The 27,455-nt window shown below is 52.1% G+C and overlaps 1 protein-coding gene across 1 annotated transcript; it reads left to right on the top strand.

Annotated features, from left to right (window-relative positions):
• Window positions 1-1,550: 1,550 nt before the first annotated feature.
• SLC6A12 (solute carrier family 6 member 12) lies at window positions 1,551-26,220 on the top strand. The gene is made up of 16 exons (XM_004438768.2): window positions 1,551-1,784; window positions 3,659-3,743; window positions 5,744-6,021; window positions 11,193-11,327; window positions 14,018-14,158; window positions 15,030-15,117; window positions 16,451-16,583; window positions 17,813-17,947; window positions 19,310-19,413; window positions 19,769-19,893; window positions 20,311-20,423; window positions 20,955-21,092; window positions 21,885-21,987; window positions 23,780-23,880; window positions 24,396-24,566; window positions 25,818-26,220. The coding sequence occupies exons 3-16, from the start codon at window positions 5,802-5,804 to the stop codon at window positions 25,959-25,961; spliced, it is 1,851 nt and encodes a 616-aa protein (XP_004438825.1). The 5' UTR covers window positions 1,551-1,784; window positions 3,659-3,743; window positions 5,744-5,801; the 3' UTR covers window positions 25,962-26,220.
• The last annotated feature ends 1,235 nt before the right edge of the window (window positions 26,221-27,455 follow it).

Raw genomic sequence — 27,455 nt, 5'->3', positions numbered from 1 at the left:
TGTCCCCTCTGCAGTAAACTCCATGGTTGACACATGGGGGACCCGACATGGGGGACAGGGCAGATGCAGCAATGCAGGCCACACTATCCTAGCGGGGCACAGGGTATCTGGAGTGTGAATTCTGCTGGGACCACGCCCTAATCTCCAGAGTGACCCCCAGCCCGGCTTCTGGTTCCACAGAGGCAAAGAGTCTGAGAACTAAGACTCACTCTGGCTTTCTCTTGATGGGGAACACCAAAGGAGATGCTGAGAGGAGCCTGAGAGACACTGAGTGGGGGTGCTGGATGGAAAACTACAGACCAAGACTCGCGCTTCACACCCTGCCCTGCTGGGAAGTTCTAAAACACTAAGGGGAAGCACATGTAAATGGAAATTTCCTTCTCCCCACAACTTCCCCTCCCTCCACACCACCTGGGGCTGAAGAGGCATCTTCATTGTCTTGAAGGAGGCACTGGCTATTCTGAAAGAATGGCTGTGGGACAGTCCTGTGCCCAGCACCACGAGGACACGCTCAGGAACAGTGATGGTGACCCTCTTCTGGAGAAGCTCGCTGGGCACCAGCGTGGGACACACACCTTTATTCAACAAATCCCGATTCAACACTGATAAATTGCCAGGCAATGCCAGGCAATCAGACAAGTCCCAGCTCTGTGCCTGAGTGCTGAGAGTCGCCAGAGCTGTCGGGGACCAGATACTCTACCATCCCAGCGCCTGCTTCCAGAGCACCCCCAGCAAACACCACTAACTCCCCTAAGCACTGACATATCCTAAGCAATTTACCATATTACCTTTAACCCTCACAGCAACCCTGCAGAGTAGGTATTCCCTATTAGAGATTGGGAAACAGGCTCAGATCCTTCCCTGGCTGACATGACCAGGAAATGACAGAGGAGGGCTCCAAACCCAGGTCTACTTGACTGCAAACCTGTGTCCTTTCTAGATTATGCTTCTGGAGGTATGCTCTGGGCACTTTCTCTAGGAAAATCCCGAGGAAAAGGGTAGTGGTTGTGAAGTCCAGAGCCTTGCCTTGAAACCACAGAGGGCAAGTACTTGGTGGAAAACTCCAGGGCATGATTCACCCTCCTCCTGTGCCCTCGTCAGCGAGGCCAACTCCCTTCCCGAGGTGCTCAGTGTCCAGCCTGGGAGGTGGTGGCTCCCATCCTACTGCTCTGGTAAGAGAGGGCTGCACCCTGCCCTGTCTCCTGTCTCCTCTTCCCTCAGAAGGAGCTGGTACTGGGAGGGGGCAAGGTGAGAAGGGGGAAGGGAGAGGGCCAAGGAACACAAGGAGGGGAGATGAAGTTAGATGGGAGTCTCTGAGCCAAGCTCTGGAGGGGTGCTTTTGGGACAGCACCTGCTAGGAGAGCACTGATCTTGAGGGCGGGGTGCACAGTGGGAGAGAGATGGGGGAGGGGGACTGGGGACAGAGGGCTTGACTTCCTGAGGTGAGATGTTGTAATCCTGGGTCACAGACTTTTGGCCTCAGTCCCTCCTGCTGCTTGTGGTGTTTCTCTGCTCCTTTACTTCCCAATACATTGGCTCACACGTGCGTGCGCGCGCGCACACACACACAGTTGCTTTCTGTCTGGGAGTCCCTGGACAATGATGACAATGACTTGGATGGGATTCTGAGCTGGAAAGAACAGGGGAAGGAGTGAAGGTGGACGACAGTTTCCCTTTCAGGTCCCATCTCTCTTGGCTTTCTGCTAAGCAGCTTCTCTGGGGCTCTCCTGGGGCTCTGAGGCACGGAGCTGAGCTGACCGGAGGAGCCGGGATCAGGGACTAAGGTGAGCAGGAGGTGGAGGGCTGGATCTCTCTTGCAGTCTCTGAGAGCTGCCGCAGAGGGGTGGAGGAGGCGAGACTTTGTAGAACTGTGTTTGTCTGTGGAGCAGTAAACTGGGGCCAGAGGAAAGTCTGATGTTTGGAAATCTTAGGACAGGGGTGTCACCCCAGCTTCTCCCTCACCATCCACAGCATCTGAGTTGCTCAGGGACAAGCCTGGGTAGCAGGAAAGTCCACAGATGCGGGGCTGGCCACAGGGAGTGGGTGAAAGAGGCGGCGATCACCTGACTGAAAGGGAGGGGGAAGCAGACCGTGCCCAGCGAGGTGGGGAGGAAGAGAGGACAGGAGAAACCTCGGGGCATTCCTGAAGGCCCGTGATCTGCATTTAGCCATTGCAGGTGAGGGGCTCCTGCCCTCCCCCCGCCAGTCGAGCACGGTGAGCTGGGAGCCAAGTGTCTCCCAGAAGAAGGAAGCTGCCCTGGCTAGGGGCGGTGTGGGGCATGGGCACGCTCGTGCCCGAGGTGGGCAATGAGGGAGCCACCAGCCGAGCCCAGCAGCCCATGGGGTGTGAAGGACTAGACGGGAGTCAGGTTTTGGTGCCATGCACACAGGTATGTATGTGCAAAGGGACGTGACGGGAATGGCACCAGTGTGTGTACAGAAACGGGAACTGGTATGTGGGTGTGGGCTGGAGCAGAGGCTGGGGCGTCCTGTGCCCCGTGTTCAGGGGCTGGGTCACGCCTGTGTTGGCTGGGGGGGTATGATGGGACTAAGCTGGGGTCCCAGCAGCATGTGGGAGCAGCACTTCTACAACTTGTCTGCTCCTCTGCTGGGCCCTGCCCAGGCCTCCGTCCACATGCCCAGCTCCTGAAAACAGAGCTCATTTTGGACTCGCTAGCCTCTTCAAGATTTCCTCAATGGGCAGCACTGAACCCAATGTGGGTGTAGGTGTCTTTGCTTCTGGAGGGCACTGACGTATGGTGAGGTCCATTCCATGCTCCCATACCCTGCCCCAGCTTAGCAAAGCAGGAGGGCAGCCTTGGGGGGTGATGTGAGGGGCTGGAGAGGTGACAGAGCTGGGGTGCACCCTTGGGAAAGGGGGAGATCTCCGGAAGTCATCTTGACTGTGGGTAACACTGTTTGGCCATTCCTAGCAAATGGGTTAGGGGCAGAAGGGCCCAGTGGGGGCGGGTGAGGGTGGCAGGAGGGTAGGGTGTGCTGTGCTTTCGACTTTTAAAAGTAACCCAAAAAAGGAGAGCTCCGTACAGCTTGTTTTTATGTCTAACATCCTCCTGGACATTTCTTTTCTTAGTCTAACTTGAATCCCGCTTGCTGCAATTTAAGCCTGTTTCCCCTTGACTTGCCATGGCTCTGGGCCAGCTTTCTTTTTCGCGTGCTCTTGCTTTCATTCTGCCCTTCCAGTTTTTCATTCCTACCCATAAATTATGCTCCTCCCAGTAGACTTTTTTTTTTTTTTTAACGTGTCACATCAGTGTCAGTTCATCAGTTCACATTCTCTTCTCTCTCCTCCCCCATCCCTGATACAACCCCAATCCTGTGCCTGAGCTGGTCTCTGAGATTTGCTTCCCCAGCCCGTGCTCTCTGGCTTCCCCTTCCTTTACTCCTTTGCCCCAGCAGGTCTCCCCTCCTCCAACTGTTGGGGACAGCTTGGCCCTGAAATAGCAGCCTCTGGTCTGGAAAGTGAGGCTTGTCTCCTCACCACCCCCTTGGTGGCCCTTGGGCTTCAGCTTGCCCTGAGTTGAGCTACCCTATGGCTTGACAAGCAGAGGAAATAATCTCTCCTTGTCTTTTATGGATCTCATTTTTATCCTCCACCTTCCTAACACCCGGGTTGAGCAGAGGTCGTTCTCTCTTCCAGGGAGACTTAAAGCCCAGAGAGGAGGTGTGATTTGCCTAAGGTCACACAGCAAGTTAGAGACTCAGCTCTACCACTTATTATATTGGTAAGTTTATTCAAACCTTCAAAAATAGTTTTACTGAACACCTGCTGGGTGTCCGGTCCTGTTCCTTAATCTCTCTGAGCTTCAGTTCTTCATTTATAAAATGGAATTAATGGTAATACCTACTGCAAAGATTTTTATGAAGATGAAATTTAATAATGTATATAAAGATGTGTATGTTTTTAGTACAGTGCTTACTCAAATGTTAACTGTTATTATTATTATTAGCTAGGTCTGGACTAGAACTTGGGTTTCCTGTCTGGTGCTTTTTCATCAATGTTTTTGAGTTCATTCATTCATTTGTTTGGTAACAGTTCAGGGGGGCCATTCTTCAGGACGCCCCGGCCCCAATTCTGTAGAACACACACAGTGGCTTTAGGTGTCATGAACTTTTGCCCTGGGGCCGACCTGCCCTGTGCTGTCAACCTGAGGCTCTGGTTCCTGAAGCTGCCCTGGGGTCTGGCCGTTTACTCTGAGCTGGGAGCTCACTTCCCTTCCCTTCTCCCCGCCCCCCTCCCTTATATCAGAGGCCGAAGACCTTTGATCTCCACTGGGTGCCTCTCCCCTCATCTTCCCTCCTGGGCCTAGCTTGCAGTGGAACCTCTGAGTAGGTCCCGATACCGGAACTTACCCTGATGTGCTTTCCCATTCCTGGGACACCCTGCACCCTCCAAGCCACCTTCAAAAATTTCCATCACCCCCCATGGCTCCTGCCACGCCTTTCTGACTGACTTGGACTTGGGCTGTTGCCTGGGTTAAAAGGACCAACAAATAAGCACAGAGTCTTCTTTTAATAAAAAGAGCCCCTGTGTTTCTCTAGGGCCTTGAAGGAGCATGGAGCATCCTGGTCCCTTTGATTCCCCAATACTCCTCGGGGGCTCGGGGCGGTGGGGGGCTTCCCCCTGCAGCCTGGGCACCTGGTCCTGGCAGCTCACTAGAAGCAGAGGCAGAGGTGGCCTCAGGGGGATTGTGTGTGGCGGGGGGTGGGGGAGGGGAGGCAAACAAGAATTCCGATATAGCACCACGATGCCGCAATGGGCGGGACAGAGTAAACCTCAGGGACAGAGTGGCCCACTCATTTTTCTGGAAGTCCAGGGACCTTTGGGCTCTTTGGGAGGGCAGGGAGTCAGGAAGGGCAATAACCTGTGATATCGGGCAGCCACTTCTGGGTCTCCCTTGGGGGACCACTCTGATCTGGAGACAACTACCACCGAAGTGAGACTCACCCTGGTGACCCCGTCTGTCACCAGGCCCCCCAGCCTGTCCTCAGGGCAGAGGGACAACCTGGAAAAGAAGAACCAGGGTTCCCTCGAAGGCCTGCACTAAGACCCGGTGCCAATCCCGGTCTTCATCTGGCCTTGTTCAGAGCCTCACCCTCTCCCTTCCTCCAATCAGAGGCTCAGAGCTAGCTGGCTCCCATGTTCACCCTGAGCTGATCAGTGGCCTTGGCACAGGGGTGATCACACAGCTGGCCAGGGGAAGACTGTGCTGTCACCTTCACCATACCTGCCCTTTGGCCTCCTGTCGTCCCTGGGAGCCTTTGATCCCTTCTGGCCTGGAGGCCAGAGGCTGGGCTGGTGCCACTCACTGGACGCTGAGGAGCTGGGGCAGATGGGCCAGCAGGGTTGGTGGCTGACTGTAAAGATCAAAAGGGACTTGGAATAAAAGACCCCAAGCCTGGGTTTTAATCCCAATCTACTCCTGAATGGTTTTAGGCGAGTCACTTCATCTATCAAGGCCTGGATTTTCCCATCTGGAAAATGGGCAAACTAAGATTTGCTCCCTATTTGTTCTCAGAGTCATGAGAGCAAAGTGTAACTTTAGGTGTAAATGTCATTGAGGGTTTGGGAATAAAATCAGTAGTCCAACAACATTAAACAATATTCCAACAACATTAAATATTAAAGCAATATTCCAACAATAATAAAAGCCTGGCATGGAGAAAGCAGGGATGGGGGAGCATGTGCTGGGGTTGTACAGCTCATTCCTTCTCCTCCCACCAGACTGTGCCTTCTCACCATCCCGCCCCGCTCCCAGCTCTGTGGACTTCTGACCCACTGCATGGCTATGGAGAGCAAAGGGGCCGTCCACGAGGATGCGCCTCCTGTGGTCTTCTGGGTCCCGGAGGAGGCAGAGAAGTTGGACCAGGAAGGCAAGGGCCAGGTGAAGGATCGGGGCCAATGGACCAACAAGATGGACTTTGTGCTGGCAGTGGCCGGGGAGATCATTGGGCTGGGCAATGTCTGGAGGTTTCCCTATCTCTGCTACAAAAATGGAGGTGGTGAGTTCACTTTGAGGTGGGGTGATGGGGAGCTCTGTGCCCTGACAGCCAGGCTGTGCCGACCTGGGTGCCTCCTGCCTGGGCAACGCGGTAAAATGGAAGGAGGCTGAAGTGGAGTGGGGGGATTGAGTCTGAGTTCTGGCTCCACCACCAGCCTCAGTGTCCACCTCTGTGAGGTGGGATGACATCTCACAGGGCTACAGTGAAGACTGAATGAGGCAAGGGCAGGACCCAGGAATCTGAGTTTTTCATGAGCTCCTCCATTACTCTATACAATGTCAGTTGTTGATAGGATTCATTCATTCCTTCAGCCAATATTGTGGGCCTACCATGTGCCAGGCACTGTTCTAGATACAAAACAGAGTGTATTCTGTGTGTTGTATTCTAGTGAAGGGCAGCAGATTACAGACAAATACGTAAAACTTGTGGTAAGTCAAATGGTGATGAGCAGAATGGCAAGAGGCAGAGCAGGGAAGAGGGATAGGGAATGCCAGGTTACAGGGTCGGGGGAGTGAGCTGTGAAATGTGAAATAAGGTAACCCAGAAAGGTTTTGTTGAGGAGGTGACATTTGAGCAAAGACTTCAGGTGAAGAACATTCCAAACAGAGGGAACAGCAAGTGCAAAGGTCCTGGGGTGAAGATGCAACAGGCATGTTTGAGGAACAGTGAGGAGGGAAATGGCAGATGGAGAAATACTAGATGAGATCAGAGAGGAAATGGGGCTCAGATCTTGTAGGCTCTGCTCTGAGTGAGATGGGAGCCATTGAAGAGTTTTGATCAGAGAAATGATATTATCTTATCTACGATTTTTTTGAACTTAAAGAAACATAATTTTATTATTTTTTAGCACTGGTAGTAAAAGTGAGCAGGGGCATGGTAGGGAGGGGCCAGATTCATCTTGTTAAATGTACAATGAAATAGTTTTTAGTATATTCATAGAATTGTGCAACTATCACCACAGTTGATTTTAGAACATTCTCATCATTCCCCAGAGAAGCCCTGCAGCCATTAGCAGTCACTCCCCGTTCCCTCTTCCTGCCAGCACTTGGCAACCACTAATCTACTTTCTGTGGCTATGGGTTTACCTACACAGAACATTTCAGGTAAATGGAATAATTCATTTATGTGAATTTATTTGTGACAGCCAGATTCATTTTTTTGACTTTTGAAAATACCTTTATTCTTCTTGTGGAAATGATATGTGTTTGTTGTGAATATTAGAAACATTCCAGAAAGGTAAAAAAAAAGAAACATTCCTATTTAAACATAACCATCGTTTAGAAAATCCTTCTAAACTCTATTTATATTTAATTTGACAAATATTTATTAAGCATCTACCATATATCTGGCTCTGTGATTTAAAATTTACAGTTCTCATTACAAACTCCTTGAACGATGACTGCAAAGAAACAGAGATGAGATTTCCTGGGCCGGTCAGGACTTGGAGCCAGGACTGGGAGTGGGGCCTACCGCTGGGCCAGAGACCGGGGGAGGCAGGAAGAAGGAGTAGGGTTGGTGACTTATTTCTTTGTCCCGGGCCACAGTTTCATGGGCATATAGGTTGTTAGAGCTAGAGCTAAAGATGATCCAGTCCGAGCCCTCATTTCATAGGGGAGGACACAGGAGCTCAGAGGGTTCCATGACTTGCCCAAGACCACAGAGCTGGTTGGTAGCAGCAGGCCCTGGAAGCCAGGTTCGCTGGCTCCCCATCACCGTACGCATCTGGCCCTGTCATCTGAAAAGGAGGGAGAACGAGGGCCCAGGAGACAGGGCTTCGGGCTCTGATGCCCACCCTGCCTCTGTCCTGCCCTGCAGCTGTGGCTGTGGCCTCTGTACTGGCCGTGGGATGGAGTGGAGAGACAAGCACCTATGACAGCGTGCAGTGACACTGGGCTGAGCCTGGGTCCTCTGTGAAATGGTGGGACCAGAGTAGGTGGCCTTACATTTGCTGTGCAGGGTCTGTGTCATCTCTGTCACTTGTATTCTTACTTTAGCTCTGTCCCAACCTAACTATTGGTTAACTATTGGTAAACTATTGCTGTCGTCCCTCTCTCTTCCTTCCTTCGTCTTTAACACGAGGGGCTACACCAGGTCAGGGGTCCCAATCTGGGGTCTTTGGGGGTCTAGGAAGGTAGTAGTGAAGGTCCGGGAAGTCATTTCCTTATTTCAGACAACTTAACAATGGATCTAGGTGGGAACACGACTTCACAGATTAACCCAAGTGTCAGTGTTTCACTTCAGACTAAAATTGTACTAATTCACTGTGGTAATAGGGTTTCTCTCAAGCTGACCATAAATAAGCCCTGGTTGGCAGTTAAATAAGGTTTTTATTAATATATGCAGAGAAATTATTAGTGAATCAACACAGTTCTATAGAGAAAAATCGTTCGAAAGGGATGAAAAATAATAATAATGTTATTGTCTAATAATATCTTTGGTTACGAAAAAGCAGGGAACCACCACACTGGATCATCCTTCAGAAATGGTTCACTCCGAAAGATAACGTCATGAAATCCTGAGTTTCCTGATTGTCAGCAGCTCAGGAAGGAGCCCTGGGCAGGGGAACAAGGCGCACCCTGGAGCCGAGGGAGGGAGATTAAACAGCCTTGAATCACCCTGTCTTCACAGATCCCTGTGGGCAGCACCAGGCTGCTTGTGCCCCATAGCCTGGGCAGGCACCAAGAGAACTGTGGGCCGGGTTAACCCTGCAAAGTGAGAGTTCTGAGAAATTCATTTGAGGGGAGAGTGTTTGCAGTCACAGTGTGTTGGAAACCCAGGGAGAAAGCCAAGGATGGAGGATGCCCTATGGTTGATCCAGAACCAACCTCCTCCCACTGCTCCCAAAGCCCCAGGCCCAGCGCTGCCCTTTCAGGGTGGACTCAGCCTGAGTCCTGAGGTCCAGGCCTCCTGAAGTCACCCCATCTTCTGTGGGGCTAAAGTCTACATTCCAAGGATAGACCTGAAGCCATCTGCCTTGTCAGAGGGCAGGACCTCCACACAGCCAGTGGGAAGAGCCTGTGAGTCATGTGCCCCCACAGACTGCCTAGAAAGTGTCCTCTGGGAGAGTACCCCAGCCACATCTCTTCTGAACACTACCCCTCAGCCGAGCCCCTGCAACCATCCAAGCCACTTAAACTGGAGTCAGTGGTGTTAGCGGCACTGTGTTTACTAATGCTCTAGCGTTACTCAGGATGTGAAGGCAATACAGGGTTTAAAAGGACTTCAGGACTTGGTGGAGAGGTACTGGCTTGTTGTGGCTCCCTAGGGCCCAGAAGACTCACAAAGCCTTCTGCTTTACTCTCACATATTGCTACTGGGTGCAAGAGTTTGGGAGGACAATTTGGAAATGCACCTCAAAGACCTTAAAAGAAGTTCATGCCCCAAAGATGAAAACAACCCAATGTCTGTCAGTGGGTGAATGGGTAAACAAAATGTGATATACTTACAATGGGTCATTAGTTAGCTTTAAAAAGAAGGGAAATTTTGATACATGCTACAACATGGATGATTCTTGAAGACATCATGCTAAGTGAAATAAGCCAGACACAAAAGGATAAATACTGTATGATTCCACTTACATGAGGTGGCAGGAATGGGCAGTTTCATAGAGAGAAAGTAGAATGGTGGGTGCCAGGGGCTGCGGGGAGGGAGGATTGGGGAGTTAGTGTTTAATGAGTGCAGAGTTTCAGTTTGGGATGATGAAAAAGTTCTGTAGATGGATGGTGGTGATGATGGCACAACAACGTGAATGTATTGAATGCCACTGAACTGTCCACTTAAAAATGGTTCAAATGATAAAATTTATGTTACGTATATCTTACCCCATGCACACACAAAAATGTACATGCCCTCTGACCCAGCAATTCCTCTACTGGAAATTTACACTAAGGGCCAATTTAGACAAGTGCAAAAGGACATGGACAACAGCCTCCATCCCAGCGGGGTTTCTAGTGAGACAACCTGAAAGGCCAGTGAGGGTGCGGGCGGAATCGACTAGGAGAGCTGCCTGCGGTGGAGTACTCTGTAGCCATTAACATGACGACAGAGATTTATATTTACTCACATGAAAAGAGGCTCATGAAATACATTTTTAAATGGTTATCAAGTAATATATAGCAGGTTCTCATTTTTGCAAAAAAAAAGAAATATATATGTGTGCGTTTATAAGAAAATTGGAAGGCTATACAATGCTTTTCCCTTTCTTTTCCATTATACTTTCTATTTTTTCTACAAAATGATACAGATTACCTGAGAGGCATTATGATGTAGTGATTAAGGACACAGACCCAGATCAGACCACCTGGGTTTGTGCCTCAGTTTCCTCATCTCTGCCTCACTTTTTGAATCTTCAAACTGGCCTCAGTGTTCTCATCTGTAAAATGGAGGTGACAACAGTACCAACCCCATGGGAGGTTGTTCTCTGAGGATTAGACATTGGTGAGGCATTTAGAGGAGTGCCTTATACACAGTAAGCACCAAATACATGTTAGGATTATTACTGTGCACTAAACAATAATTCCTTCACCCGTGGATACGCTGCTGAGGTGAGGTGTATGCCTTGGAGTGGGCACCGTGGGCTCAGGAGTGTCTTCACATTCCATTCGCATGTGATTTGCTGGATGTCTTTTAGGCCTGGCCTCCCATTGGGGCCTGTAGGTCAGGGTGGGATCCCTTGGCACCTGTGACCTCAGTTCTCCAGGATCTGCCTGAGCAGAGGAACGGCCTCCTCTGCTGGGAGCCCGGTTCAGATCAGAGCCTGGTGGAGGGAAAAAACCCTCTGAAAATTATTAGAGGGAAAATAATTTTTCCAAGGTGTTTTTGTTTGTTTTTCTCTAAAATGTAACAAACAATAATTTAATAAACATATCAAATTACACAGAACACGTTTTTGTTCCAAAAATAATAAATGACTAGATTTGTGAAGCATACTGAGAAAATAAATAGTGCATATATTAGGATTTCCACTTAAACTTTCATTTGTTTCCCTTCAAAGATCTTTCCTATCCCGAGCAGGGTTCAGACTGGAAAATTTCTGCCTGTCCCTGCTGGTGGACTGGAGGAAGCCACTTGGGTGTGAGGTGGGAGACAAGGATGGCCTGGCGGGTGCTGGCGCACAACTCTGGGAGGGGCCCCGGCTGAAAGCTCAGCCTCTGCCTCCCATTCCTCTGCAGGAGCCTTCTTCATCCCCTACCTTGTCTTCTTCTTCACCTGCGGCATTCCGGTGTTCTTCTTGGAGGTGGCGTTGGGCCAGTACACCAGCCAGGGGAGTGTCACAGCCTGGAGGAAGATCTGCCCCCTTCTCCAGGGTGAGTACTCTCCCTCCTCTCCTCCGCACGGGGCCGGGGGCGGGGGGGGGGGTGCGGGGGGGGGCACCATCATATCTCCATCCCTCCATCGCCCCTCCCCTTTTCCTCCCGTTCTGTGCCTCCTTCATTCAACCATCTCATCCTGTGCTAAGTGCTGTGGGAGACACAGGAAGTATAATCAGGCTTTGTGGGGCCCAAAACTTATGAATCTTGGGGAGGAAGGCGTTCCTCAAGAAAGACAATACAAAATTACAAATGCAAAATGAGGTGCAGAGCCTTGGAAAGAGTCCTTGCACGTGAGGAGCCCTGAAGCTTAACCTTCATCAGCTTCATGGAAAATATGTTCCTGAGTATATGGCCTGGTCCCAGACACACCTCCAAAGTATATGATAGTGATGAGAATGATGACGCTGATGCTGCCTAACATCCGTTGAGCCCTACTATGCTTCAGGGCTCATGTAAGCACTTTACGTGCATTTCCTCATCTAATCCTCCAATAATAACTCTATTAACCTCATTCTGTAGATGAGAAAAAGGAGGTCATTTACTAAGGATTCGGACCGAGGTCTGCCTGAGCTGAAAGTCTGTGCTCTTTCCTGTATTAGAGATTACGTTAGGACCTAACTCTATGGATATATTGGCACTAATGTGAGCAGCTTGTGCCACCCCTCTTTATTGATTGGGTCAGTCCCCTGGGGACCAGCAGGAAACCCAAGGGATCTCCTTGTCCCTGAGAGGTTCCTTGCATATTTGAAAGGGAGAGAGGACTCTTCTTCTCACGTCAGTTCCTAAGGGAGCCCCAGGGACTAGACTATCTGGGGTTGCCACCAAACTTAGTAGGTTGGACAGAGGTGGGCATGGTGGGAAAACACTGGCTCCTGAGCAGGTTGGGAACCTGACCACTGATTGGAGGTGGGGTGGGGGTCAAGGCTATCTATAGGACCCCTGTAGGGGCAGCAGTGAGGGGCTGCGGCAGGGTGACGCTTCGTTCACCCATGTTTCTACTGATGAGTTCTGGGTGCTCAGAGCGCTCTGGCCTCAGCCAAGGCACACAGTTTCCTGGTGTTCTGCTCTGGACCCTAGCAGTAGCCTAATGTCCCACCCAGCTGGGCTCTATCCCTAGGTCCAAACAAGCCCAGGGGTGGCACAGGCATGGGCTGGCCTCTCTGGGACACTGTACTCTCTCTCCCAACAGGGCCATGGAAAGGGCTAGCAAGTGGGGCACTGGATGGGGTTGGTAGGGGAGGATTGCTGCTCCTTCCTTCTTTTCCAAGTTGAAGAGACCCCAAGGCCTGGGGCCTCAGCAAGAGGCTCACTCAAGGTGTGTGCACCTATGATGGGGGGACTGTCCAGGCTGCTTACTACCTGCTCTCCACCTACCTCTCTCAGCCTAACTGCCTCCACCCACGTCCACCCTCCCAGCGGGCCTGTGCACACTGGCACACGCAGGAGACACCCTCCCTCCTCAGTTTACACACAGGCACAAGCTCCCTCCCCACATCGTCCCTGCTGGCCCACCGCAGCCTGGCGCCCTGCCTCCTCCGGCCGCGGTGTTTACTGGCCGGGCGCCGGCGCGGGCAGCACGGCGCGTCTGGGGGCACAGCGGCCGCTGGTCCCGCGTGCGCCCGGCGCCCGGACCTCCTCGCCATCAGCAGCCCCAGCCGCCTCCCTCCTGAGGCCCAGCCCGAGGCTGTCCGCTCCCGGCCCGCCCCCGCCATAGACGCTTCGGGGCTCCCGCCCCCACAGCCTGTGTGCTGGAAGAGACCAGAACGCAGGACCACAACCCGCCTGCCTCGTTTGCCGGCCGACAGGAACCGTCAGGGTGGGCTCGCCGGGCGAGGGGTGGCTTTGTAGACAGTCGATTTTCGGACCAGCCCTCCAGCCGTCCTGTCTCTCCACCAGTCCTTGGTGAAATAGTTCTTGGGCATCGGCTTCCGGGGACGGCCTCTGGGCCGCAGGGCAAACCGGCGGGTCCTAAGAGCCGCCCTGGCAGCGTGCTACTTTTAAAATCCCGTGGAAAGCTCCCACTTGGGTAGGACTGGCGGGCCGGGTGGGGGGCCTGGGCCTTCCCTCCTTCCGTCCCGATACGCGGCTGCCCGGGGACCTTGCCCGCCCCGCTCTCGGAGACGGACGGCGTGTGAGGCTGAGCCAGGCCCCGGACCTCCGGATGGCCACCGCGCCTCCCTCCCTGCTGGTGACTGCTGGGCTTTGCTCTTATTTTGAGACTGATTCTTACCAAATTTTCCCTACTTACTCCATGTTCTTCCAGCCCCTTTTCATTTAACAAGTAATGTATGATTGCAATAGAAAAACTGGAAAATGCAGATAGGCAAAAAGAAAAACAAAAGTATAACAAGTGAACTGAAATCCTATCACCTAGAGAACTACTTGGTAACTTTTGGATGATGATCCTGCTGGAGTTTTTCTCATGAAAAAGAAAAAGATATACATTCAAAAATATGTTATAAAAAATGGGAGAATGAATAGAATAGTATTCTGTAACCTGTGTTTCTTACTTAAAAATATGCTGTAAATGGCTTCTTATGCCAATAAATGCACCCTGGTGGTTCTCTTTGTGCGCGCCCAGTATCCTTCTAACTACAACTGGCAGCTTCCATGTGACTTTTTTTTGGCTAATGTTGATCTCTTGGATTCTCTTGTTGCTTCCCACCCCTCCCCCGCACCGGAAGGCATTGGTCTGGCATCTGTGGTCATTGAGTCCTATTTGAACGTCTATTACATCATCATCCTTGCCTGGGCCCTCTTCTACCTGTTCAGCTCCTTTACCTCTGAACTGCCCTGGACCACATGTACCAATAACTGGAACACAGGTATCTCTCCCTGGGGGCTGGTCCCATGGTGGCTGGTGATGGGCAAACAGTGACAGAGCATATGGCAGAACTTGTTCCAAAGCCAAGCTGTGTGGGCTCTGGTGCCAGTACTGCTGGTTGACCCTTCTGTGGGACTTTAGATCAGCCACTAGGAGAACGGAAAACCCAATGGGACTGTGAATGTGTTATACAACTGCAAGGGGTTGGCATCACCTACTCATCCATTGATTTCACAAATATTTACTGTGCACTTGCTGTGTGCCAAGCACTGTGCCAGATGCTAGAGATCCAAGGGTGAGCAAGAGCAGCATGGTCCCAGCCCTCACTGAGCATACAGTCTAGCGGTAGAAACAGACACATTAACAAAATAATGATAAATGGTAATGGGCAAAATAAACAGTGCAGTAATTGTATACTGATGGGAGGGAGAAGTGCTAGCAGAGGGCTGAGGCAATAAGAAAGCCTACTGTGTGAGCAGCAGTACAGGCTGGGGAAGGGCAGACGCAAGGATTCAGTCCTTTCATCTGTGGAGTGGAGAGACTGGGCAAGTCAGGAGAGTGCTGTCCATAGGTGCAGGCAGAGTGGATCTGAAGTCTGGATTGTGTCAGAGGTTGGTGGGGTGGCCAGAGGGACAGCCCGATTCACTGGAACAAATGCAACGCAAGGCACATGGGGAGAGGGCTGGTTCCACGAACCACCTGAGCAGCCAACTCCTGACACTCTAGAAAGCAGGAGGCTCCAAAGGAAGCTCTTGGGACTGGAATGATGGGGACTGCCAGGCTGCAAGGCCAGAGGGTCAGGGGACTAGGGTTTGAGGGCATCTCTCCCCAGCCCATCCCTAGCTCATGCGCACCCCACCTGTCCCCGACAGAGTACTGCGTGGACTTTCTGAACCACTCGGGAGCCAGCACAGCGACCCCCTCTGAGAACTTCACCTCACCTGTCGTGGAATTCTGGGAGTAAGTGCTGGGCCTGGATGCCACGTGCCAAGGGGCCCCAAGCAGAGGAAATTTGAGTGTCTGAGACCTGGGACTTGGGGTGCAAATTTAAGCCTCTCCGTGCATGCTTCCCAGCACTTACCCACCTCCTACCCCACCACCCCACACATCACTGAGAGATGAGGGAACACTCACATCCCCCCACCCTGTGCACCTACACCCTTACCCCAAACCCGCCTGTGTCCACCTAGACTCACCATTGACTTGCATTCCCACACGCCTGCCTACACCCTCATGTCCCCCTGCTCCCTGCACACCCACCTACACTTACACGTCTACCCACATGTGTCCAGTGGTGTCCTGCAAACAGCCTGCACCGGCTTAGGGATGTGGGGTGCACATCTCTCCCCAACTCCCTGCTCAGTGATGTCATGCTGGTCACTTGAAACTGGCCAAGGTGGGAGTATTTATACCACAGAAACTGGGAGAACCTACACTCATACCTCCCCCTCCCACGTGACTGCTTCCATCCTTAGACCTACCCATGCCCACGCGCGTCCACCTTCATTCTTACACACTTACCTAAACCCACACATGTTCACCAACACTCTCACGTGTCTACCTACACCCTCACACATGTATGCCCTCCCGTTACCCAAACCTCACACCTTTCCACCTACACTTTCACACACACACATTTATTTTTTTATTTTTTATTTTTTTAAATTTTTTTATAATTTATTTTCCCCCAAAGCCCCAGTAGATAGTTGTATGTCATAGCTGCACATCCTTCTGGTTGCTGTATGTGGGACGCGGCCTCAGCATGGCCGGAGAAGCGGTGCGTCGGTGCGCGCCGGGATCCGAACCCGGGCTGCCAGCAGCGGAGTGCGCGCACTTAACCGCTAAGCCATGGGGCCGGCCCTGTACACACACATTTAAATCACTCCCATACGCATCTTTAGATGCTAACACACATTCAGCCCCTCCATTTGATACTCATATACTTGCTCATCAACCTGCATACATAAATATCAACTCTCCACATACTCATTCATACATTCCTCACCACCGTCACTCTCTCTCTCTATCTCTCTATACAACAGAGAAAGCTGGATGAGTTAGACAGACAAAGATACCTATGGGATTACGTGATTTGGTCCTCTAACAGCCAGGGGCATGCAGACCACAGGTGGGAACATGGTATGGCCATGGGGCAGGAGGAGTGGGATGGAGGCAGGGGAAGCCTGGAATATGAGATCTGTGGGGTCAGCTCTAAAGTCAGGAGGCTTGATGGCAGAGGCAAGTTGTCCCCTTTAGTCCTTCACCTGGTTATTAATTTTTTCCAATCTGTCAGGAGACGAGTTCTGGGCATCACCTCGGGCATCCACGAGCTGGGGGCCCTGCGCTGGGAGCTGGCCCTGTGTCTCCTGCTCGCCTGGGTCATCTGCTACTTCTGCATCTGGAAGGGGGTCAAGATCACAGGCAAGGTGAGGTGTTCTGGCTCCTGGTAAGCTCTCTGTGGCCCCCAGAGTTCATGGGGACACTCCCAGGGGTCCCTCTGGAGAACTGAAACAGAAGTTTGAGGGAGAGGCACAGTGAGAACAGGGGAAGTCTGCAGAGTTTAACTCAATACAAGGAAAGCCTTTCTTTTTCAATATGACTGTAAAAGACCTGTTTATGTAAATAATGTCCAGAGCAAGATAACAAACATGTCAGAACCATCAGCGTAGACCATGAGCATGATGGCAGGTTGGATCTGCTCATCTCTGTCACTTGCTGTGTAGCCTTCTAGTTTCCTTTATATGTATGTATGTGTGTATCTGTATCTATTAAGTGCATATATTACACAATTAAGATCATACACTCTTACGACTTGCTTTTTGTATTTAACAACCCATCAAGACAGTGTTTAATATGGACCCCAAACAGAGCTGTCTGAGTTGGTGAGTGTCCAATCATCGAAGCGGTTGTAGCCGAGAATGGACAACAGTGGCTTGTTTATGTTTAGAGAGAGTTCAGACTTAATCCGAGACTGATGCTTCATGCTTTTTAAAGCCGGAACAGACAGGGGCTGACTTCTCTGATTAGCCTGTTCCCACAGCAGCCTCCCCCTTCCCTGGGTTGTTGTAATGGTAATGTAACAGTAACAATGAAAACGGTAAACACAGGGGGGCGGTGCTGGGGGGCTCCTCTGTGTGCCTGCAGATCCCTGTGCTCAGGCCAGTGCTGCTCCCCCAGCCCTAAGCCTGGAAAATACAGTCTAGACTTTCCCACAGAGCACTGTACAAATCTGTTCCCCCTTCCCCTGGGGAAGGGGAGTCCCACCCTCACCGGGGCCTGGGGAGAATAGTCAGGATAAGGAATTCAGGGAGACCAGATTCTGGATACAGAAAGAGTCGTTGAAATGTTATGGCTGGAAACCTGCGCCCTCCCTGTCTTTCCTCCTCCCCTCTTGCCCTGCTGATATCTATCTCTCACTCTGCTGGGGAAACAGATCCGCTAGAACGTGGACAGGAAGGCGTGGAAAGTTTCATGCGTCACCCCCACTCAGATGTCTCTAAGAACGCGCCAGACACTGAGCTAGGTGTGGCTGTGCTGCCTAAGGCAGGGGGCGGCGGGGGGCGGGGGGTCGGACAGGAGGACCGCTGCAGACTCCCTGTCACCTCCTGGCTGCTGTGTCCCCACCTGGAGTGACTTTGGCTTGCTTCCCCTCCAGGTGGTTTATTTCACAGCCACGTTTCCCTACGTGATGCTGGTCATCCTTTTGATCCGAGGCGTCACCCTTCCTGGGGCCTATGAGGGCATCGTCTATTACCTGAAGCCAGATCTGTTTCGCCTCAAGGACCCCCAGGTGGGTACTGTGCTGGGGACCGTTTCCCCAGATGTCTCCCACTGCAAGCCAGATCTGCACTTTTGAAAATCTTTGATTGCTCTTCTCTTGGTTTAAAGGCAATAGATGCTCACGGGAGAAAAATTAGATAATATGGAAGAAAATATGAAAAAGAAACTAAAAATCTCTTGTAATCCCACCACTCAGCTATAATCTCTGTTAGCATTTTAGTATATTTCCCTCCAACTTTTTCCTCTAGGTGGTGTGTATGTGTGTGTGTCTGTTTTAAAATAGTTGAGGGAATTATATATAGAGAGACGAATACCTTATTTCACTTAAATCATATTGTAAGCATTTCCCATGTTATTAAAGTGTAAATGTCATTTTTAACGCTCACATAATTTTCCTCCATCATCCGTTCATTCATTCATTCAACCAAAATGTGCTGAGGACCCATGAAGTGCCTAGTCGGGCCCTCGGGCTGGAGTAGGACAGCGGGCACCTAGCCCGGGTTCCGTGCCCCTGAGCGCTCACAAATGGGGCAAGTGTCTTCGTTTACTCAACTCTCCCCCTGTTCTCGGACACTTAGGTCGGGTATTTTTTTTTATGACTGTATATACAGGTGCAATGAACAACTTGCATTTAAATCCGTGACCACACTCTGATTACTTGCTGACAATGGCTAGCCGTGGGATCACTAAGGCGAAGAGCATGCATGTTTTAAGGCTCTTGAGATGTACTGCTTTAGACAGATGCAGGCTTCTATCGCCCGTGTTGGAGGGTCCCTTCTTTCTGCAGGGCCCACGAGAGGTTCAATGATAATTTATTTTAATCTTTTATAATTTGATAGGTAAAAACACTATCATTTTGTTTTTTAACTTATTTTTTTACTACTGCAAGGCTGGACATTCTCCCACGTTTATTGGCCATTTCTATTTCCTCCTCTAGGACTTGTCTGAGCACATTCTTTTCCTTCACTCCATGCCCTCATGGAGGCTTGGTGGTCTTTTCTTTATATTTTAATGGAGTGGCCCCTTTGCCCCATCAGGTCTGCACACTCTGCTTGTTGAGTGAGCACACGTGCCTCTTGGCTTGCCCTGCAGACAGGCCTGCCAGCTTGGGGCTACAGCCGTGGGGTGTGGACTCCACCTAAGAAGTTCACATAATGCACCGTATTTCGTGCTTACTAAGCGCTCACAGAGCCAGATTAAAAATGGGCCCTGGCTGTGAGCAGAACAGGACTGTTAATGGAGAGTTGGGATGGACGCAACTCTCGGGGAACACCGAGGGGGCCAGGCTAGTTCTGTGGGGTGATGGGTCAGGCCTCTGGTCAGCGGGCTCCCTCCCACTCTCCCTGCACCACTTTCTTGGGGTCACATGTAGGTGTGGATGGACGCAGGCACCCAGATCTTCTTCTCCTTCGCCATCTGCCAGGGGTGCCTGACAGCCCTGGGCAGCTACAACAAGTACCACAACAACTGCTACAGGTAGGGATGGCGGCTGGGGCCCCTGGGGACCCTGCCTGCCCATGGTCTAAGGAGGGTGGGGTCCTGAGTGGGCCCCACGGATGAGACGCAGTCAGGGGGCCCAGGCCTTTCTCCTTTATTTCCAGGTAGTTAAAGGCTGTGTCAAATAGACATTGTGGGTTTATTTCCCGGACTGAATCTCTTTCTTCCTCCCTTTCCTCTCTCCCTCTCCTCTCCTCACCTTCTGATGCCTGGTCTTTGTCGTTTCCTCCCCTCTCTCCCCTCTCACTGTCATTTGATCTCTCCTCCATGATGGATTTCTTTCTCCCTTTTCCTTCCCCCCTTCCATTTGACCTGCATTCACCCCGCCCTGCAGGGACAGCATCGCCCTCTGCTTCCTGAACAGTGCCACCAGCTTTGCAGCCGGGTTTGTAGTCTTCTCCATCCTGGGCTTCATGTCCCAAGAGCAGGGGGTGCCCATTTCTGAAGTAGCCGAGTCAGGTAGGTGCCACTCTGCTGTCTGGGACCTGAGGGGAAGGAGGGTGAGAGAACACAGGTCCCTCCTACAGAAAGGCAGGGGTTGCAGAAGCTGGGTAGTAAACCTCTTAGCATCTGGGGGCCATGCTTCGCACAGGGTGGGGCCTCCATAACCGGGAAGGGAGGCGGGAGAGGGGAATGGATGGGTTACATGCACGGGTGGATGAATGGATGAAGAGCAGGCTCCCCAGCATCTAGGAAGAGCAGAATAATGGATGGAATCACCCTGCCATCTTGAATTACACCGCCCCCCGACACACATACTCACATACTCGCTCATACACACACACACACACATGCGCGCGCACACACACACACACACACTGCCTCTGGAGAGGGCTCTTCTTTGAGGGAATTCTGATTGCGCTGTGTGTCGGGCAGGTCCTGGTCTGGCCTTCATCGCATTCCCCAAGGCTGTGACTATGATGCCCTTATCCCCGCTGTGGTCCTGCCTTTTCTTCATCATGCTCATCTTCCTCGGGCTGGACAGCCAGGTTTGTCACCCCAGCCCAGCCCCTCCCTGCCCTGGTGACCCTCTTTTCCCGGCGTTACCTTGCCCCCATCTCCCTTCCCCTGACCATAGGTTTCTGGGCCCCCTCCGCTGTCCAGGGCTTGTTCTTGCGGTTGGTTGGGTGACCCCAGGCCTTGAGACCCTCCTCTGTGAGGGGGCTTCCTGCTTTGCTCCCCCAGGCCTGACCCTTCCCCATACATGGAACCCCTCCCAAATGTCCCTCCAGCCTCCTTCCAGCTGCTCAGCTCAGGATGCCCAGCCCTGCCCCCCGTGCTGTGAGGACAGAACATATCTCCCCTCCAGCTCTCACTGCTGGGCCCCTCTGTTGTGGAGATGTGGCGAAGTGCAGGGCTGGCCTCACCTCAGGGCATCCCGCATTTCTGCCCTTTGCGCGCCTCCTGTGCTCTTGTGCGTCAGCGTGGCTGAGTGGGGTGAGAGGAGGCCAGCGAGGCTGTGCTGGGGAAGGCCCACGGGCCAGCAGCTCCCCTCACCCCGACTCCCCTCCCGCCCACAGTTTGTCTGTATGGAGTGCCTGGTGACGGCCTCCGTGGACATGTTCCCCCGGCAGCTCCGGAAGAGCGGGCGACGGGAGCTCCTCATCCTGGCGGTGTCGGTCACGTGCTACCTCATAGGGCTCTTCCTGGTCACCGAGGTGAGCAGGGGTGGGCGGCCTGCAGGCTGGGCTCCAGGGCGAGGGAGCCATGCGGGACACTACTGACCCTTCTCAGAGCCACACTTTCCTCATCTGCTAAATGGGGGTGTTGACACCTGCCCTGCCTCCCTCATAGCGAGGCAGTAGGCACCACACAGTGGAACATACCTGTATGAGTTAGTTCTCTTTTGGTTTCAGGTAACAGAAACCAAATGCAAGCTGGCTTAAGCAGAAAGGGGAATTTTGGGGGTCAGGAAACTGAAAAGTCTAGGGATATTTTGGTTTCAGGCGTGGCTGGATCCAGTGGCTCTAATGACGTCTTCAGAAATGCTCCTCTCTGTCTCCTGGCTCCCCTTTCCTCCAGTCACTTCACACGTAGCCACATTTCCCTCCTGATGTTCAAGAAGGCTGGCGCAGCCTCAGGCTTACCTTGTGCCACGCGATCAACCGCAGAGGAAGGAGAGGGCCCTTTTCCTGAGAGCGCGGCCAGTGTCTGGCTGCTCTTCTTCAGGCCTGGAGCAGGGAGAGGAGCACACTTAGAGTGAGGTGGTGTCAGCTTCCAGAAGATGGGATGCTGGGCAGAAAAACAGTGTATGTCCACCACAGTTCCCAATGACCTTGCCGATGTCCGGGATCGTTGTCTTAATGTTAAATGAGGGGCCTGAAGGCAGGGACAGGCCGGGCAAACTCCTTTTATATGCAAGGAGTGACTTCCCATGGGCTAGGCAGGATGGCGAGAGCCTGTCCCCTGTCCCCACTGGCCAAGGCCTAGCTCTACTCCCTTCTCTGCAGGGCGGGATGTATATCTTCCAGCTGTTTGATTATTATGCTTCCAGTGGCACATGCCTGCTCTTCCTCTCAGTGTTTGAAGTCATTTGCATCAGCTGGGTGTATGGTAAGTGGGGGCACTGAGGGAGGTGGGGGTGGGGAGGAAGAGCCGCCGGGGCCCAGCTAAGGGCAGGATTTGCCCAGGATGAGATGGGGTGTGCTGGCCCCCTGGTTTCTACGTGTCTTTGTATTGCTGTCCTGGTTCTTTTCACCTGGGAAGTTTATCCACCTCTGGGAACCCAGGCGTTTCTCATTATGGCAGGTAGAGCTGGCATAATGACAAAACTGATTTCCTTGAGTAGTGAGAGTATAGATAACAATGTACAGATACAGAGGCTGCTGGAGGCCCTTCACAGTAGGAATCCTAGTCAGAAGGGACTTTCAGGGCCGTTTAGTTGGATCCTCCACAGATTCCTACATTCTCTTTCAAAGTTATCGCCCAGACTGTGCTTGGATACTTCCACGGACGGGAAACTCATTCCTGGGTTTCTGAGGCAGCCTTTTCCACTGTAGTTGTCATGCATTTCTTCCTCATACTGGGGCGAATTCTGCCTTTCACTGACTTCCACCGACAGCCCTGGCTCCCAACTGAGATAGCTAAGTGGTGGTGCTGAATGCCGTTATTGTGCCTGATAATAATAGGGGGAGAAACCTTTAGGTATTGAGCCAATGCACTACTGCTTGTCACACACTATCTCACAATCCACACAACAGCCCTTGACAGGGGGAAGTAAGGCTCGGAGAAGTTAGGTCTCTTGCCTGAGCTCACGCAGCTATCAGTGGAGGAGCCTTCACCACACCCCAGGTCATCTGGCTCCACTGCGCCAGGTTGGGGAACACATTGCCAGTGTCACAAGACTCAGGGCGGAGAGGGTAAGTGGGTGCCATGTCGCAGGGCCTCAGGACAAGCCACGAGTAGGCAAGTGTTTATTTTTGTTGCTGTAAGCCTTCCTATTTGGTGCCCTTCCCTCTCCTTGGAGATGTCTCCTGCCTTCTCACTCAAGCATCTGATGCCTTCCTGATTCCCCTACTGCTGTCCAAAACTTGTTCTCAGACAGGACCTGAGAAACTCAATCACAGGGCCGTGTAAATGGCTAAGCCTTAATATGTCACACCTGCCTAGCTAGTATCTGGTTTTTAACTGGGGAGAAATTTAGAAGCCAAAGAATGACTCTTTAATGGTGGCATTTCATGCATCAGGGATCAGTGGGAAAGTATTCTTTGGTGAGGGGAAGCTAGAGGTGCCCTCCAAGTGTCTTGACCAAGTGGCTCTTTGCTTCTTAGAGGATGTAGCAAATGTGGAAACCTAAGGACATTAAACAAAACCAGACAAAACCAGTCAGTGTATTCACAAACGCGAATCAAGCCTCTCACCACGCTTTACTGGAATGCAGAGTGGCTCCTCTGGAGCCTGGAATCTAGACCGTTGTGCTGTTGGCAGTAGCTGTCTGGGCCTCTGTGAGTTTAGCATGCTCTGCTTGAGCAGTGGCACTCTGGCTGTTTTGCTGTTTTGACTTGAAACCAAATTCCTCTCTGCTGCACAGACAAACAAGCATTTGTACAGCCATGGAGCCCTGTTTTAGGCTCACGCCTCCTCTGGTTAGGGCGGTAGGTCTTCATCCCTAGACAGGGAGACAGGAGAGAGCGCGGGGAGGAGAGGGCCCCAGCTCGTTGGCGGCAGCCCCTCCTCTCTCCCCGCTCCCTGCGCTGTGGCTGAGGTGCCAGGGGTCCGCCTCATTCATGTGCCAGTCTCCCTGCACAGGGCAGGAGGAAGGGCACAGCGCCAGGTAAATACCTGAATACCCACGGGCTGTTCCCACCTCCTGTTCTCACACTCTTCCCCCACTGTCCCTGGGCAGGGGCTGACCGTTTCTATGACAATGTTGAGGACATGATTGGCTACCGGCCATGGCCCCTGCTGAAGATCTCCTGGCTCTTCCTGACTCCTGGACTTTGCCTGGTATGTGCCCACCCAGCTACCCCTCTATTCCCTCCTGCCCCCAGCAGACTCAGGGAGATGAAGAACAGGAAGCCTGAGCTCTGGGGCTCTTTCCCTGCCTTTCCAGTCTACCTTGGGGGACTGGCCCATTCCCTCTTATTGTTGGTTCCTCTGCCCTTTTTTCTGGGGCCATCTCATGCATCTGTTTGCTTTACCATCATCGTCATCTATTCTCGTTCCTGCTCCATCCCTTTCTCAAAGCACCCCCATCATCTGCCTGATTTCTCCATTATTGGTCTGTCTGTCTGTCTGCCTGGAGCTCCTCCATCTCCCCTCCTTCCTCTCCGTCTCCTCCTGTCTCAGTCTTCGACGTGAGGGATGCCTTGGCCCACGATTCGTGGTGGCTTTTACTATCCCACCTCACGGATGCTCCACAGTGTGGTTAACTTGCCGTCTGTCACTGGACAGTGAAGTAGCTGAGGAGAGGGTCTCTGCGGCTCTCCATCTCATCTGTGTCTGCCCCTCCCTCCTTCTAGGCCACTTTCCTCTTCTCCTTGAGCAAGTACACACCCCTCAAGTACAACAACGTCTACGTGTACCCTCCCTGGGGGTACTCCATCGGCTGGTTCCTGGCTCTCTCCTCCATGATCTGCGTCCCGCTCTTCATCGTCGTCACCCTCCTGAAGACCCAGGGTCCCTTCAAGAAGGTAGGGGGCTGGGGGAAGTGACGCATGAAGGGAAGGTACTGAGAGACCTGGACTTGGGGCAGGACACCACGGCTGGGGCCCGGCTCCAGTGTGTGGCAGCCCTTCAGTCCAATGGCATCCTCAAGAGAGGGTCTTTGAACACCAATCCAGTGGCTTCATTTTCAGAAATGTTCAAAAGTCCTAGATTCCTAGACCTGCAGAATCTGTCCTCCAGCACATCATCTGGGCAGGTTAACCAAGGGTAAACTGTCAAAGGGCTAGGGGGAAAGAAGTAACAAACAAAAGCATCAATGGGCCCAGACACAGAGGTTTATAAAGCCCAGAGTCCTTGCTCTCAGGAAACAGATAACCAGCTATCACGGTTCATTCCACACACAGTCTCCTGGCTTCTTTCCTTCTCTTAACCCTCCCTGGGGAGCCACACGCAAAAGGCTCCCTGTTTAGAGTTTGGGACATGCCTTCCTGGAAGGGGATATAGCCGGTGTCCCACAAAGACATTACATCTGTAGAAATTGATCTGGCCTACAAGTAACAGAAAACCCAACCTGCAATAAGCAAATAGGCTTATTTTTTTCTTACACATCAAGATGACCAGAGACAGAGGTTTCTGGCATTTGGTTCAGTTGCTTAAAGAGGCCATTAGAACCAGACACTTCCTGTATTTTCCACAGAACTTCCTATATTGTTGCCTTTTCACCATCATACTCATCACCTCATGGTCACAAAAAAGTTGTCATGATTCCAGTCATTACGTGGGCAGTCAAGGCAAGAAGGAGCAGGAGGAGATGGCATCAATAACACCAGTAGTGATAGTAATAGTATTACTACCAATAATAAGAAAAATAATAGATGCTTACTAAGCACATAACAGTAATAATAAGAATGGTAACAATAATAAGAACAAAAATAGACACATATTGATCACGTACCCTGGGCCAGGCCCTGTTCTGTGAGGGGTGTACTGTCCTTATCCTCATTTTACAGATGAGGCTCACAGGGCTTAAATGGGTTGCCTAAGACTGCACAGGTCGTCGGTACAGAGCCAGGACTGGAACCCAGGCAGTTCACTCTCTTAATCACCATGTTGTTGCCTCTTCTCTCTTCTCAAGATATTTATTTGTTTATTCACTCATGTTGTACCAAGCTGCCTCCCATGCCTGCCTCTGTGCCGGGTCTGGGGGACACAGACACGAGGACACATCTCTGCCTCTGTCGCCAGCAGCACCCACTCACCCCCTCTTCTCTCCACAGCGCCTGCGGCAGCTCGTCACCCCTGACCCCAGCCTGCCACAGCCCAAGCGACACCTGTGTCTGGATGGTAGCACTGACCAGGCCTGCACGCCCTCCCCAGCAAGGGAGGGGCTGATAGCTGGGGAGAAAGAGACCCGCTTGTAGGATGTGGCTGGAAGCCAAGTGGCTCCTGAGCCAGCAACCTAGGTCAGGGCCACTCGCTCCTGGCAATGGACAGCCTTCGCCTCTGTCCCCTACCACAGTCCTGCTGAGAACCTTTCAGTGTCCATGGGCACCCCTAGCTGGATGCTGGACTCCTGTCCTCTCCTCAGCAGGTGCGGCTCCTCCTGGTGGGCTGAAGACGCTCCCACTGGAACATGCCATGCTGTGAACGACTCCCTGTTGGAACACGCTGTCATATTTATAAAGGAGGGTGGTCTGATTATAACACGGTACACTGGGCGGGAACTCCCCCGTAGGGATGTTTGCTGTTCGAGCTTACTGTATGTGTGCATTGGGAGCATAGCGCCAATTGGAATACATACTGTGATCTGACTCAGAGAGCCTGACGGAATGCACAGTGTTGGAAGTGGCATCTGAACATACCACACTGGATTCTGACATTCCATTAGAGGGTCCTTCATTAGGCTTAGCCTTCTGGAGTCCATGGGGAAGGAACTAGAGCAACAGCCAGGAGGCAAACCTTCCCATGCCACCGCTGTCTTGAGTTTTCCCGGAGGCAGTCTCTCCAGGTGTCCTAGCTCCAGCTTCAGTTCCACTCTCTTCCTGCAATGTTGTCGTCAACTCACAGAGCACTGGCATGGAAGGGACTTAGAGATGATCCCTTGACTTCGCAAATACATGGCACCTCTGTCTCCGTGGTCCTATGCCCAAAACAGACATTGCTAATCCATCATGGAGTCTTTCCCACCTCCATCCTTCCAGATAAGTGCTCCAGGCAGCTCCATTTGCCGTCCTGCTTTTGTTCAAACCCCTGACTTCATGGATGAGGAAACTGAGGACCAAAGAGACAAAATGACTTTTTCAAGTTCACACAGCTCCTCAGGCCAGATTTACAACTAAAACCTGGTCTCCTTGTTCTCAGGCCAGTGTTGTCCCCATTACAGCCTCCTGCCTTAGTTAACAAGCACGTATGGATTGCATGCCGCCATGTGCTAGCCTTCTTTACCTCACCCCGTTTCTGTTCAGTTCCGCTGCCTTGGGGTAGGAGGGAGAGAGGTCCCCTCTGTGAAGGGAGTGAGCAGCTCTTCCCAGATTGGCACCCCCACCCTGGTATTTTCTCTGCCAGCCCGTACTCCTCTTACCACATTTCCTCTCTGGACCCTTTGTTCTTGCCACTTTCCATCTCCCTTCCCCCAGGAGGCCTTGGGGTCTGCAAAGCCCCTGGTATCCCACAGAGAGGGAGGTGTGCGTGGGGTGCTCCTCTCCCCGTGTCCCTACTAAATCACCAGATCCTTCCCTGGCTGGAGAAGGCTTTCTGGAGGAGGAAGGCAGGGCTTGGATAAGTTCCATGTTCTTGGGTTCAGAAGGGAAGCAAGGAGAGGGAGTGGGGATGGGGTAGGCCACTTCTGGACAGTTTCCTGGGGCAGGACCTGGCAGCTGGAAGAAGGGGAGTCTCCTGGGGCGAATGATGCCTAG

This window comes from Ceratotherium simum, chromosome 17, assembly GCF_057802395.1.
Source record: "Ceratotherium simum simum isolate JZ-2026a chromosome 17, ASM5780239v1, whole genome shotgun sequence".
NCBI classification, from domain to species: domain Eukaryota; kingdom Metazoa; phylum Chordata; class Mammalia; order Perissodactyla; family Rhinocerotidae; genus Ceratotherium; species Ceratotherium simum.
This window is presented reverse-complemented; position numbering and strand designations above follow the sequence as displayed.